At 36.3% G+C, this 13,926-nt stretch overlaps 2 protein-coding genes across 3 annotated transcripts; one reads left to right on the top strand and one right to left on the bottom strand.

Annotated features, from left to right (window-relative positions):
- The first annotated feature begins 765 nt into the window (after window positions 1-765).
- Window positions 766-9,522, top strand: LOC107189980 (ATP-citrate synthase). 2 transcript variants are annotated; one of them, XM_015578678.1, is made up of 11 exons: window positions 766-839; window positions 5,036-5,388; window positions 5,462-5,655; window positions 5,733-6,043; window positions 6,193-6,511; window positions 6,595-7,027; window positions 7,108-7,433; window positions 7,504-8,023; window positions 8,104-8,409; window positions 8,493-8,910; window positions 8,995-9,522. In XM_015578678.1, exons 2-11 carry the CDS (start codon window positions 5,047-5,049, stop codon window positions 9,084-9,086), a joined length of 3,261 nt encoding a protein of 1,086 aa, XP_015434164.1. In that variant the 5' UTR covers window positions 766-839; window positions 5,036-5,046; the 3' UTR covers window positions 9,087-9,522. The 2 variants fall into 2 exon arrangements, with proteins under 2 accessions (XP_015434164.1, XP_015434163.1); XM_015578677.1 differs by lacking the exon at window positions 766-839 and adding an exon at window positions 3,057-3,276.
- Window positions 9,523-10,238: 716 nt separating this feature from the next.
- Window positions 10,239-13,219, bottom strand: LOC107189940 (solute carrier family 35 member F6). The gene is made up of 8 exons (XM_015578635.1): window positions 13,020-13,219; window positions 12,060-12,156; window positions 11,809-11,956; window positions 11,375-11,725; window positions 11,217-11,301; window positions 11,002-11,160; window positions 10,751-10,905; window positions 10,239-10,666 (listed from the first exon to the last, which is right to left on the bottom strand). The coding sequence occupies exons 2-8, from the start codon at window positions 12,134-12,136 to the stop codon at window positions 10,505-10,507; spliced, it is 1,137 nt and encodes a 378-aa protein (XP_015434121.1). The 5' UTR covers window positions 12,137-12,156; window positions 13,020-13,219; the 3' UTR covers window positions 10,239-10,504.
- Window positions 13,220-13,926: the final 707 nt, after the last annotated feature.

Below are 13,926 nucleotides of genomic sequence, written 5' to 3'. Positions count from 1 at the left end.
TAAAATATTTTGACCACTGTATTGACAGCTGACAGTTGAATTAGCAATCATCTAACTGTACAAAACTATATATTTGAATATGTATTACTGTGTGCCTGTCCTTTTATAAAATGAATATTTTTTTGCATGTATGAAATAATGAGTTATTTAAATCTGTAAATACAGTAATTTGCATCTGCTCTTCAAACATACATGTAAATTAATGAAATAATATTCATTACACGTCGTAACGCAAATGTTTTTTATTAACAACTATAAAATGTACAGAATACAAAGAAAAGTATGCCATTACATATATCAATTTTTTAAAAAGAAGGGAAATATTACTTTCAATTGTTAGTGTATTCTGTAAAAAAAAGGATCACAATTATATAAAAATAAATGTGTGTTGTGTGAATATAGATTTTCGTTAGATTGTATGCATGTATGAAATCAGAAATTCATCTACAGATAACGGTTGCAAAAATCATACGATGTGACGTGTACTCCGTCGTCACGAATACGTCACGATGGTCCGATATTACTTGAACACAATTCGTGAACGATCAAACGTATTTTGCGGTAATCCTTCGCAATTGTACCGCAGAATCCAACTTTTCGTTTGATACTCAAGGCATATGATTAATGGAAAACGCACAAGTAGAATTATTTTAGTATCGAACGTACATCGATAATTCTTAAGCCGTACTTCACTTCAGTGAACGTCTTCGAAGCTAAGAATGTAAAGTAGTTTTTTTACGAGCCCGTGCTTTAAGTAGTCGCCTTCTTTCCTGGTCCGCCGTATAGTGGAGATTCCTCGGGAAATACATTTTCACGTCCACCTGTGTAACCTACGAATCGTAAGTCACTTTTCTTTATATTTACGCGTTATGTACATATTTGCAATCACGAACTAACCTTGTCAACGTTCAGACTTCTCATAAGAAATATGTACATATATATGTACTTTTAATCGTTTAATGAAAACATAGTTGAAAACTTGTTTGATAAGTCTTGTATTGTACACGCATGAATTGTAGATATTAAGAAACAACAAATCATGATTTATCGTTACGCGTGCAGAACTGTTAATTCAATGATACAGCAGAGTTCGTATCAATTAAACATTACAAAAGACTTAACCTAGCATTAGTGGACACTTCCAACAAATACGCATATCGACAATCTTAATTATTTGTGCGAAAACGTGTTTTACACACCTGTAAATATACATGTGTATTATTTGACTTTTACTTGAGCAATCCATTACATTACATCATTCAAGACATGATGTACTATCGAAATTATCGATTATCAATAACACTTGTTTCGAACCGGTCATGAAAGAATTACGTTTGACTATTTTCTCGTTTGCACAAATTGACAAGAAAGATTTCAGCGTGAATAATATGAGCAACGGATTCGTAAGATTTTCAAATTAGGTAATCAATAATAAATCGTATCGTCTGCCGTTATTTCCTTCACTTTTTAAGATATTTGTTTAATCGGTGGACAGGGGGGTACTTACACGAGGATTCTACGGTTGTGTCGTGACATAGCACATGCTAATCGTTTACGCAATAAATCCCACTTCATTGTAGCGTTACTATATATTACACGAGTTGAAAAACCACGGTATAAATTTATCATAATAAAAAAAACACCAAATAATTATTCAGTTTAGATAATTTATTCCTCTATTAGATCAAAGTACGATTCAAATCTTGAAACACAAAAACATGCTACAAATCGTTCAACGAACGTGAGTTCGATAAGTTCGACTAAATCTAATTCGATAAAAAACATGTACTTTGATTTATCGCTGACGAAGTGAAAAAAAGAAATTAAGCGCTGTGTGATTTTTACCTTTATCGATTGTTTTCTAGAGACTGTTATTAGACAATTTACACTCAGCTCTTCTAGCTGTTCAAAAAGGTCAAGGTTGCACTTGGACGAGGAGAAGATGCTCACAAGAAGTGGAAAGATAAGCGGAGATTTTCCACGAAGCTATTGTAACTTAAACTAAACGAATTTCTGTCGAATTAAAGAATAATTGTCATGAAATGTATATTTATGTAGCATACAAATGTACAGTATCACAGTTATTGAAATTTTCTGATATGTTAATTAGTCCTAATCGCACTGAGAACCATTGTATTATACCGATGACCGTTCTAGAATCGTGATAATCACAAAACTATCGTGTGTTGGTCACTTGGGTGATAGCATTTCTATGTGTCCTTGCACCAGTACATATAAATATTCGAAAAGGTGTTTTTTTTAGAATTTTCAATACATCTTCGCCGTCATAATTCCAACGATTTTCTCAGGTTGAACAATTTCGAGTATTCCATTTCGTTTTCTTAACACCAAATTGTTATATTTAAGTTTTTTTTTGTCACTGTCTACTGACTTTTTGTCGAAATATATTTGCTTTGATTCATTAAAACATCATACTTTATCCGATGATATAATCAATAATAAAAAGAGTTGAAACCTTTATATCTGTCCACGTGTTAAGCAGAGATCGTGTTACGGTCACGTGATCGCTACTTAATCCTCGTACGATCCTCTAAACTTGTACGATTTTGTTCGATATCGGAATATTTTGAATGAAAGCGTCTCGCGTTGTTGGAATGACTCGATGAATATTACATTATATGCATCGGCGATACTTCACCGCATTTCATAATCGTAAATGCGATGCGCAACTTCCGTGTATATAATACCTTTGAAATATGTATATTGTTAATATTTTAGAGGAAAGCCGCGAGTTACGACATTTCTTAATATAAATGTGGAATATCCAGTTGGTTTCGAAAAATTCTTACACCAATATGTTTGACCAATAATAAGAGCAGGACGTGCACCCAACAGTTTCTGTATTGTAAAGATGACAAATCTCGAAGAGATATATTTTACACATTTATATATATATATATATATATATATATACACATACATATTTACGTTTATAGTTGTGTAGACTTCGAAATGCAAAACGAATACAACGCGTGACGGTAAAAAAAAAAGAATGAAAATAGGTTAATATGACCGACCGTGAGAAAAAAAAATAGTAGAATCGTACGATATCTCGAGATATCGTGAGCTGTGTCGTTACTTATGCGCACGGTGTCACTTTGAACGTTCAGTTAACCGCCAGCAGCAGCGTAGAGTGGACGTGTTCTCGGTTTTTCCTCGTTCCAATCTCGTAGGTTAGGAAATATACCGTGAGAAGGTTAAGATCGACCTCTCTTACATCCACTAACTTAAACGTCGAATATTAAATCTCTTTCAGTAAGTGACTGTACTATTGTTTATCGTTTCATTTGTTCGTTCGTAGTCTCTTGTGAATCGCGTAAGACTTTATGTACGGGGAAATTCACAGCTACACCGTTTCAATTAATCTCTAGAATAAATTTCTTCCGGTAGAGCGTTTATCTTTTTTTTTCCACTTAGTCGACGGTGAACGCTGACGTTGTAGTGAGAAAGATTTAAAAAATCAAACAGGATAACACGAACGACCACGTCGCTTAGCAGCCGGAGTTGGAGTGAAAGTATTCGCCCGACACCCATTTACAAATTTCTCTTCTAACGGATTGAAATATCGAAGTATTATTTGAAACACGAATGCCTTGAAATCGTTCGTTAGATATCCATCACTTTGTAATATTCAAGGCGGAATCGATAATGAATTTCATTGTAAATTATAATTTTAGTGTCAGTTCTTGATCGACGAAGTAGATTGTAATCGTCAGCAATCCAAAACATTTTCTCGTGAACAGACTTTCAACAGCGAAGTTTATGAATTTTCAGAATACTCTGGTACATTTCTTTGTACATGCGTCGTTGCTAGAACGCTCCGAAATGTTAATTACAGCAATTTAATTTAAGTTTAAACATTAGAACATCGCGGTCTCGATAACTCTTTTATTAAAATGATTATTGAACGACATCTCTCTGCCAATAGTTTTATGTTAGAATTTGAAATATATATATTCTTGCATAGTTTATGGTCCTCGTCAAGATATAGCGTGGTCGTAAATTAACGCGATTGATGTCGACGTACTTAGGGCTGTATGGTTCTATACAATAAAACGAAAACGACAGTTAACTAACTGTAATAGTTCATTCACTATCGGGCTTACTGTAAATTCTGTTTTAATATTTGGAATATTTGAAAGAATTTTAACTTTCCGCAGACTGTTGCCAACAATAAAAAAGTCAAAACAATATAAACGTCGCTCGAGCATCTTATTTCTCCTTTGATCTCTTAAATAGCTGTTCCGATGCTCAGGAACATGTTTACTTTTGCGCCCGAATGATCTGACGACCACCACGCTATATCTTTGCGAAAACTAGGTACATATACATTACGTGCAAGTACGTCAATGCGCATGTGTTGCAAATCATATGCACGACGATTGTATAACGGACACAAAAAAATGCATATATTATTTAAATGACAAATAGTGTCGGGCATAGGGTAATCGTTGACAATATACGATTAAAAAAATATATACATAAAGGAACGAACAGTCGAATGATTCGTAACTTTTATCGGTGTGCAATTAGACAATCGCATAGATGTTGAAAATTTATAAGTAACAAATGAAAGTTAATCGATCGAATCAAAAAAATGGACTATTTCGACTACCACGGAACAAATTACTATTCGTATAAATTTCGACAAGTTTTGTCTGGCCGACGCTGGAATGCGGTCGGCCGACTTCTACTTTGGAGTCGTTCGGTATAGACTCGAGAATTTTTTAAGCCTAGGTACCTATTATACTTTCTTTTCGTTCCAAATGTTTCAAGGAAACGATTGCTTTAGGATTAGAATATTTTAAATACCAATAACAGATCACTGTTAACACTACTGTAATTTCTACTGCTTGAAGGAAAAATGATCGTTTCCAGATAATACGCCGAGAATATAAGTGAAAAGAAAATGTTGACACACATTTAAATAATTTTACATCGTTTATCGCAGTACATTTACATTTATTCCGTTCGGAGTATTCATTAACAATGTTATGTATCTACTTGCTTTCAGGAACTTGAAAAATGTCCGCAAAAGCAATTCGCGAGGCAACTGGAAAAGATTTAATTAATCGTAAACTTCCTTCTGGTACAAACGCAGTGAAATGCAGATTTGTGACTATTACGGAACAAACAAACTGGGCAGACATAGTGAACAGCAATCCGTGGCTAAGAACAGAGAAACTGGTTGTGAAACCTGATCAGTTGATCAAGAGACGTGGAAAACTTGGCTTAATTAAAGTGAACGCAGATCTAGCCACAGTGAAACAATGGATCTTGGACAGAATGAACAAAGATCAACAAGTTGGGAAAGCGACAGGCAAACTTAGAACATTTATCATTGAGCCATTCGTTCCGCACAAACAGGTGTGCATCAGTTTGGTACTGTGAAAACGTAGGCTTTAAAATACATGAATTAATGGTACAACATACATTACAGGAAGAAGAAGCTTATGTTTGTATCTACTCCCATCGAAAAGCCGATACTATTCTATTTCATCACGAAGGTGGCGTTGACATAGGTGATGTCGATGCAAAAGCCTTGAAATTGGATGTACTTGTTGGAGAAGAAGCACCGGGTCGGGATGTCATAATAAAGAAGCTGTTAGTGCATGTAGCAAAGGATAAAATTGAGTAAGCATAGAAATATTGAAACTTTGTTTCATTTTGACTGTACATTGTTGTGTAAATTACTATTATTTCATTTTCAGAGCCGTTGCTACATTCATAGAATCTCTGTACAAGCTTTACATTAATTTATACTTCACATACCTGGAGATAAATCCATTGGTAGTGACAGACGATGGGATTCATATACTTGATCTTGCTGCTAAACTGGACACAACCGCGGACTTCATATGTAGGCCAGACTGGGGTGAAATTGATTATCCGCCGCCGTTTGGACGAGACGCCTATCCAGAAGAGGCATACATTGCTGACTTGGACGCGAAATCCGGGGCCAGTTTGAAATTGACCATTCTTAATCCATCTGGTCGGATATGGACAATGGTTGCTGGCGGTGGTCAGTAGAAGCGCCTAGCAGTATCATTTACGTGATTAATCCGGTTCATTCTAATCAAATTGTGATTGTCAAGCCGTTATCCCTTGCTTTGGCTAGGTTTGCCCTTATTTCGCTGTACCTTTGTATTCTCAATGTGCTTTCCTTTTCAGGCGCGTCCGTGATTTATTCGGACACGATTTGCGATTTGGGCGCCGCGAACGAGCTCGCCAATTACGGTGAATATTCCGGGGCACCCAGTGAACAACAAACATACGACTACGCAAAAACCATATTGAGTTTAATGACAAAAGAAAAACGCAAGGAAGGCAAGGTGTTGATTATCGGCGGCGGTATCGCTAACTTTACAAATGTAGCCGCGACCTTTAAAGGTATCGTGAAAGCGTTGCAAGAATATCAGCCGAAACTTGTGGAGCACAATATACAGATATTCGTAAGAAGAGCGGGACCTAATTATCAAGAGGGTCTGAGGTATACGAACGATTATTAAGGACTAACCGGTAGCAAGCATCGACGGAATGTTCACAGTTAATCGTGTGCATTTCCGATTTCAGAATTATACGCGAAGTCGGCAAAAGGCTGGGCATCCCCGTTTACGTATTCGGTCCCGAGACCCACATGACTGCCATATGCGCAATGGCGTTGGGGAAAAAACCGATTCCCGATCCCGAGGCACAAGAATTTTCCACTGCGAACTTTTTGCTACCCTCCGGACAGGATGTTGGTCCCGCGGCTCCTCCAAAAAGTACATCTTGCTCGCCCACCAAACAGCCGAAATTAAAACCAAGCGACTCTGTTGACGGAACCACGAACAAACAACTATTCAGTAGTAAAACGAGGGCCATTATTTGGGGAATGCAAACTAGAGCAGTTCAAAGTATGCTAGACTTTGACTTCGTTTGTCGTAGGTCTGAACCGTCTGTAGCCGCTATCGTATATCCCTTCACGGGTGATCATAAACAGAAATTTTACTGGGGTCACAAAGAGGTACACACCTTTAGGATTTGTGTCTTTATGTGGAACAGAAACGATCGTAGGTTTTAATAAAATGTTTGTTGTTTATTCAGATACTCATACCGGTCTACAAACATATGAAAGACGCCATGACTAAACACACGGATGTCGATGTAATGGTCACATTTGCGTCCTTGAGGTCTGCTTACGATAGCGCAGTTGAAACGATGCAATTCCCCCAAGTTAGAACAATCGCCATTATCGCGGAGGGTATACCGGAGAACATGACGAGAAAATTGATTTTGATGGCACAGCAAAAAGGTGTTAAGATCATTGGCCCAGCTACTGTTGGGGGCGTCAAACCAGGCTGTTTCAAGATTGGTAATACGGGGGGAATGATGGACAATATTCTTCACAGTAAATTGTATAGGCCTGGCAGGTAATACAATTATTAAAAACAATTCAGAGTACGAATTCGTTCGCTACAACAAGACAATTTTCTCTCCCAGCTTGGCGTACGTTTCTCGTTCCGGCGGTATGTCCAACGAATTAAACAACATAATTTCCAAGGCTTCCAACGGAGTGTTGGAGGGCGTTGCCATCGGTGGAGATCGTTACCCAGGAACCACATTTATGGATCACATAATGCGCTATCAAGAAAATCCTGAAGTGAAACTCATTGTTTTGTTGGGCGAGGTCGGTGGCGTGGAGGAATACGAAGTATGTGAAGCATTAAAGACAAAGAGGATTACCAAGCCACTGATCGCCTGGTGTATCGGTACGTGTGCCAGTATGTTCAACTCCGAAGTCCAATTCGGCCATGCTGGATCGATCGCCCACAGTAACTTGGAAACAGCTTCTGCCAAGAACGCAGCGCTGAAGGCTTCCGGTGCCTATGTGCCCGACAGTTTCGACAATCTTGGGGAACTGATGCACACCGTTTACAATAAACTGGTGAAGGACGGAACGATTGTACCGGAACCGGAACTTCCACCGCCAACCGTTCCAATGGATTACAGTTGGGCTCGAGTAACGATACATTTAATAGTCGTCGAATACGAATTATGTACATATCCTGATGATTACGTTGAACAATGTAATTTTTTCAGGAACTCGGTCTAATAAGAAAGCCAGCTTCATTCATGACGTCTATTTGCGACGAACGTGGACAAGAATTATTATACGCTGGTATGCCTGTGACTGAAGTTTTGAAGCAGAACGTGGGAATCGGTGGTGTAGTCTCGTTGCTATGGTTCCAACGTTGCTTGCCGTCTATGTATTGTAAATTCCTTGAAATGTCTCTGATGTTAACAGCTGACCACGGCCCTGCTGTGTCAGGAGCGCACAACACTATTGTGTGCGCTAGAGCCGGTAAAGACTTGGTTAGCTCTTTGGTGTCAGGGCTTTTAACTATCGTAAGTGAAGTAACAATTATTTTCGTTGTTTTTACATTGTGCGAAACTGCCAGTTAAATATTATACGGAAACTTTAATGACAGGGCGATCGTTTCGGGGGAGCGTTGGACGGCGCCGCTCGTATGTTCTCCGAAGCGTACGATGCCGGATTACATCCCCAAGAATTTGTGAACAACACGCGTAAAAAGGGGAAACTTATCATGGGTATTGGGCATCGTATAAAGTCTATAAACAATCCGGATATGCGTGTGAAGCTTATCAAGGAATTCGTAATGGAGAATTTCCCTGCGAAACCTTTGGTCGAATATGCACTGGAAGTAGAGAAAATAACTACAAGTAAAAAACCTAACCTAATTCTGAACGTTGATGGTATTATCGCCTGCGCCTTCGTCGATATGCTCAGGAAAAGTGGAAGTTTCACCAGAGAAGAAGCACAAGAGTATATCGAAATCGGTGCTATAAATAGTTTGTTCGTCCTTGGCAGGAGTATAGGTTTTATCGGTACGTACATTTTTTGTTTTCTTTCAAATACTCTTGCACAAAACGAATGGTTGGAAATATTATGCTGTGTCTTAATTACCGCAGGTCATTATATGGACCAGAAGAGGTTGAAACAAGGCCTGTACCGGCATCCTTGGGACGATATTTCTTATGTATTGCCGGAGCAATATAATTGAATTCATCTTCCATTTGCATTTTCTATCGTAAACGCATAATAAATGTTACGAATTCATTTAAAGTTTAGATAGCTGTAATGATCACATGTCATACGTGCTTCTTCGTAGCCGTAAGGACGCATTAATTCTTAGAAAAAGTAATCGAGAGCCGTTGTGCGGTGCACTGTAACTGTACTCATTCTCGTGGATCGAATCTGTATTCTATGATACTACCGTGGCCTGAAAGTTTTTATGCAGACGGTAATCTGTAAAAAAAAATTTAAACAAACCCATGAAATGATAACGGTTAATTGCGTAGTTAAAGAGAAACATTCCACAGAGCATTTTTTTTTTATTTAAACAAAAATCAGGACGCAAATCGGAAATATTCGTTAATTGTCAACTAAAGCGTAGGACCGGTATATTAGGTTTCGCAAACGTTATTTATCGAGTATAACAGAATCGTATCTCGACGAAAAACGAGAATATATTCTCTGTCGACTTATGAAAATACAACTTTATTTGGAAAAGTTTATATTGAAAATATGTCAGCGGCGTCATGTATGTGATGTGCATACACGTATATGTCGTGTTATGCACGTGTGTATCAAAATGTGCTAAATATATTGCACATATTATATATGTGTACATGCTACATTAACAATTTGTTGCACAAATTAGTTTATCATTTATGCCTGAAGTATGCAAAAAAAAAAAAATAAAACATTGCCTTTAAACATTACCCCTAACTTTTAATTTAGCCTCGGTGAAACCTGTAAATTTAATTATGAATAAAGTATTAAAATATTGATATCTCCCACGATTCTAGTGATTCTTAAGAATCGCAGAGGCGGCCCAATGATTTGCACTGATCGTATAGGGGGACTTAATATTAGCAATTTTAAGTTTTTTCCGAAATGAGTATAAAGGAAATGAATATAAGCAACCAGTGTCATGTAAATATGAATTTAATAATAAACTCTGGTAGTGTTTTAATTTGTATTACATCCTACAACGATGGAAAAATATGTATACATTAGTTAGCAGTCAAAATATTTCTATAAGAAAACGTTAGTATTTTATACATGATTTGTATCGGGTGTACAAAGCATATGTAAAATGATAATGTAATCGTGTAAACAGCTTAAAGAAGCTTTAATAAAAATACTCGTTTAACATAACAAGCTTTTAAGTTAAACGAACGTTTAACTCGAAAGTTTGCGTTTAATATATATCTGTGAAAACGTTTACTAATTCGATTAATCTTACTGATTATATAAATTTTCGAGTACAATAATCAATCTCGTGAAGCGAAACGAACAAATCTCGTATATCATTAAGATCACAGGCTTTACTGTTCTTCAGTCAAACTATAATAGTTCTCGATATATCACGAAACGATCGACATCCAATGAATGATCTGAGATGAAACGTGGATTTTATTGATTCTCTGGAACGTCATCTGCAGCTATATTAATAATCCGTTCGTTCGATGGTGATCTGTGACGGCCTAAACGGTATCTACATTTTCTTACTAGTTGTGGAACGATAATATTGTTGTAGCAAGACAGTCCAATGAAGAGAATGGCAAAACCGAGAAGCTGCATAAAACAATAAATAAAGTTTATTAAACTCTTGTTACGTTATTTACGACGACAGCAAAAGACTAACGGCAGAAAACTTACTTGTAGGTAATGGAATGCCTGCCACCCAAATGCTAAAGAGAAACCCCATATGACAAACGTTCGAATACTATCTAAAATCATTCTTGTCGTAGCACTCATTTCTTTGGTAACGCTGATACCCGCGAAGTTAAAGAAGGCTATACTAAACGCAATACCTGTACGAAAAGGTAAATTCATCACTATTAATCTCTAAAGTTGTATCAACGAAGTACATACGAAATATAGTTAAGAGTGTTAAGGAATATACAGACCAATTATTGCCATCAGTAAATGGCCACTGTTTCCAATCTGAATAAACGCATCTTTAGTGGCCTCAAGCGTTCCTCGAGAATTGTCAGCAAACGGAGGCGGAGCGGGTATAAAGTTCAGAGGAATTATTACGATACATATGGTGATAAATCCAAAAATGCCTGTAAAAAATATGTCCTTAAATATTATATTTCAGATGGAAATCTTTCAGACATACCTTCCCAACCGACTGCTTGTAACGCTGGTATGTTCTGGCCAGTTACAAACTTTTCTTCTACAACCATTTGAACAGCACTTACGACCTGTAATAAGAATATGTTTATTTGTAAAGAAAATTTACGAGAAACATTGCATTTGTATTTAGTATAACTTTACCTGTGCGCATATGATAAGTAAATCTCCGGTTAAAATAGAGTTTGTACTCATATCAGAATTTTCTAGACTTAATATGTCACTAAGTCCAACAATAACTAAACCAATTATAACCATACCAATACCTATCCATTCTCTGCTACCAAGTTTTCTGTTAAGAAAAGCCATCGAAAGTATAGCTGTGAATACAATGATGGCACCACGTAACATTTGAAAGCTACTCGCGTATGTCAAATTCAAGCCAACATACATAATAGAAGTTGCACATGTGTCGCATAATGCAGGAATGAGCAGAACAAAGGGATTAAAAGTATGTGAACCTTTCGTTATAGGATTGCTATCCACAGAACTATCCTGTAATTATATATTTTTGTAAGATTCAAAATTTTTCAAGTAGTAAATGCCTCCAAATATATATAATAGTAGATAATACTTACACCTCTGCGACTATAATAAGCATATATAATTTTAAATACCAAAAAACACATCATCTCTCCCACAAACATGAAAGAAGATTGCATGAATGGGTGATTGAAGTGTCTAGGCTGTCCATCTTCACCTTCTACAACTTGTTGATCCGCGTATCTACAAAATATAAAGGTATATTAAATTATATAAATCTATGTTCAATTACCTTAATTGATTACACTTTAATTTAACAGCTGCATGGGCTCATTAATCTACTCACTTCACAGACAAAGTATTGAATGATCCAGTAACGACCAGAAGGACAGCTAAAATACGTTGATAATGCGTCCATGCCATATTTAAATACTTATAATATTCTAGAAAAACACAAGAAATTAATTTATACAGAGAAATTACAATGAAATTATGCAAAGTAGGGAAGATCTACATCCTGCATTACAAACTGCTAACTCAGACAAAATGCGGCAAGATAATACTATTGCTTGAGATAACAAAGGAACCTCACACTCTGCTAATCTAATCAGAATACATGTATGAATACTCCATAAAAATACCATAAGTTTGACTCAATTATATATTTCAAGGTCCTAAGCATAAATTGATATGAGAATAAGCATTAGCAAAAAGAAATACATTTTTCTGTCAGAAACAGTGATTAAATCTGTCACAGAGGGAAGTGTGTCATTCATCCACATTTTTTAATCAGTAGTACTATCATTAAACTTTTATCTACACTGAATATATCACAGTTGCTGTTGAACATAAAATTTCGAACTTTTAATTAATTACAAACAAAAATCATATGGAGCGATCAATGAAAAATTAAGAATGAACGATAAACGATTAATTGCGATTCGTTGCGCGGATGTAAAACCCACGGTCGTGTAAGATATTTTCATTGTGTCCATATAATTAAGGATCCTAATAGTATAATAATTCTTCAAATATAAATTTAACTAACAGTTGCATCAAAAGTTATTTATTATCTTGTATTAGTTCTTGATGTAAATAAATGCAATTACTAAATGTCAAACTAGCAAATGACGTATTTTTTTGCTGCAAGATTCGTTATATATTTCAAACAAGGATCACAACAGTTTCACTCGTAAAACAAATTTTCGGGAGACAATTATAAATATAAGAAGAGTATAACTATCTATTTACCAAAACATTACGGTGCGAAGACTAATCGAACTATAACTATTTAAATCATATGTACCTTCACTTTCGGAGCACGGTTAGGGAGTCTCTATGCAAAATTTTCATACTGCAATCAGCACTGATTAGAAACACATTTTATAGGTATTTAAGATCGATTAAGTAACAAAGATCATTGAACGATAAAGATAAAATCACGATAAATTGATAGTAGAAAAATGGAAGTGAACGTCAGTGAACGTATGTTTCATGTATGTTTCAACGGAGGAGGTTCTCAACTTGTTCGCTTGTTGGCTTATTGGATATAAATATGCAACGTGAACAAAATAATTGTCCACCCCACTCCAACAACTCATGAGGAATCATCGGTAGTAACAAGGATTTCTCCTCTGCAGTGAAAACCACACGCAACTTACAATTACATAAATTCCTTTTCTAAAAAGAAAAGGAATACATCGACTATCCTCGCGACTAAGGCAACGTTTCATAGGTAGTCTTAATGACGAGCCCATTAGCACCCACTAGGCAGATTCAGGAGAAAATGCTCCTTTCATTTTCATTCCTTTCTCTCCACAAGCTTCCTCATATTTTCTTTTTTCCCGCTAAACCACATTAATCTATTACGCCATCTACGGTAAGACATCCAACCTACTAGCCAAATAGTTTCGTACTTCTCTCACTAGATGGCGCATTATGCCTAAGAACAGAAGGATATGTGACGCCATATACAGGAAATAGACGAAGCTGCTAAGCCAACTAAATCCGAATTATTGTCATTAGATGGCATACACCGTATTACAAAGCAGACAATTTGTTAAAAGTACCAGAGTTCTGATCGTGGCTTGAATTAGCAATATCAATGAAAATTGTTCGTGATTTCAATTAATATTACGTTCAAAACTTAATTACGATTCGACGTTGAGTTACGAAAGAGAAGTGATTACAATTCGTACTGTTATAAATGAACT

The sequence above is a fragment of the Dufourea novaeangliae genome, unplaced genomic scaffold (assembly GCF_001272555.1).
Source record: "Dufourea novaeangliae isolate 0120121106 unplaced genomic scaffold, ASM127255v1 scaffold175, whole genome shotgun sequence".
NCBI lineage: Eukaryota > Metazoa > Arthropoda > Insecta > Hymenoptera > Halictidae > Dufourea > Dufourea novaeangliae.
The sequence above is the reverse complement of the archived record's forward strand: the minus strand, read 5'-3'. Positions and strand labels throughout refer to the sequence as shown.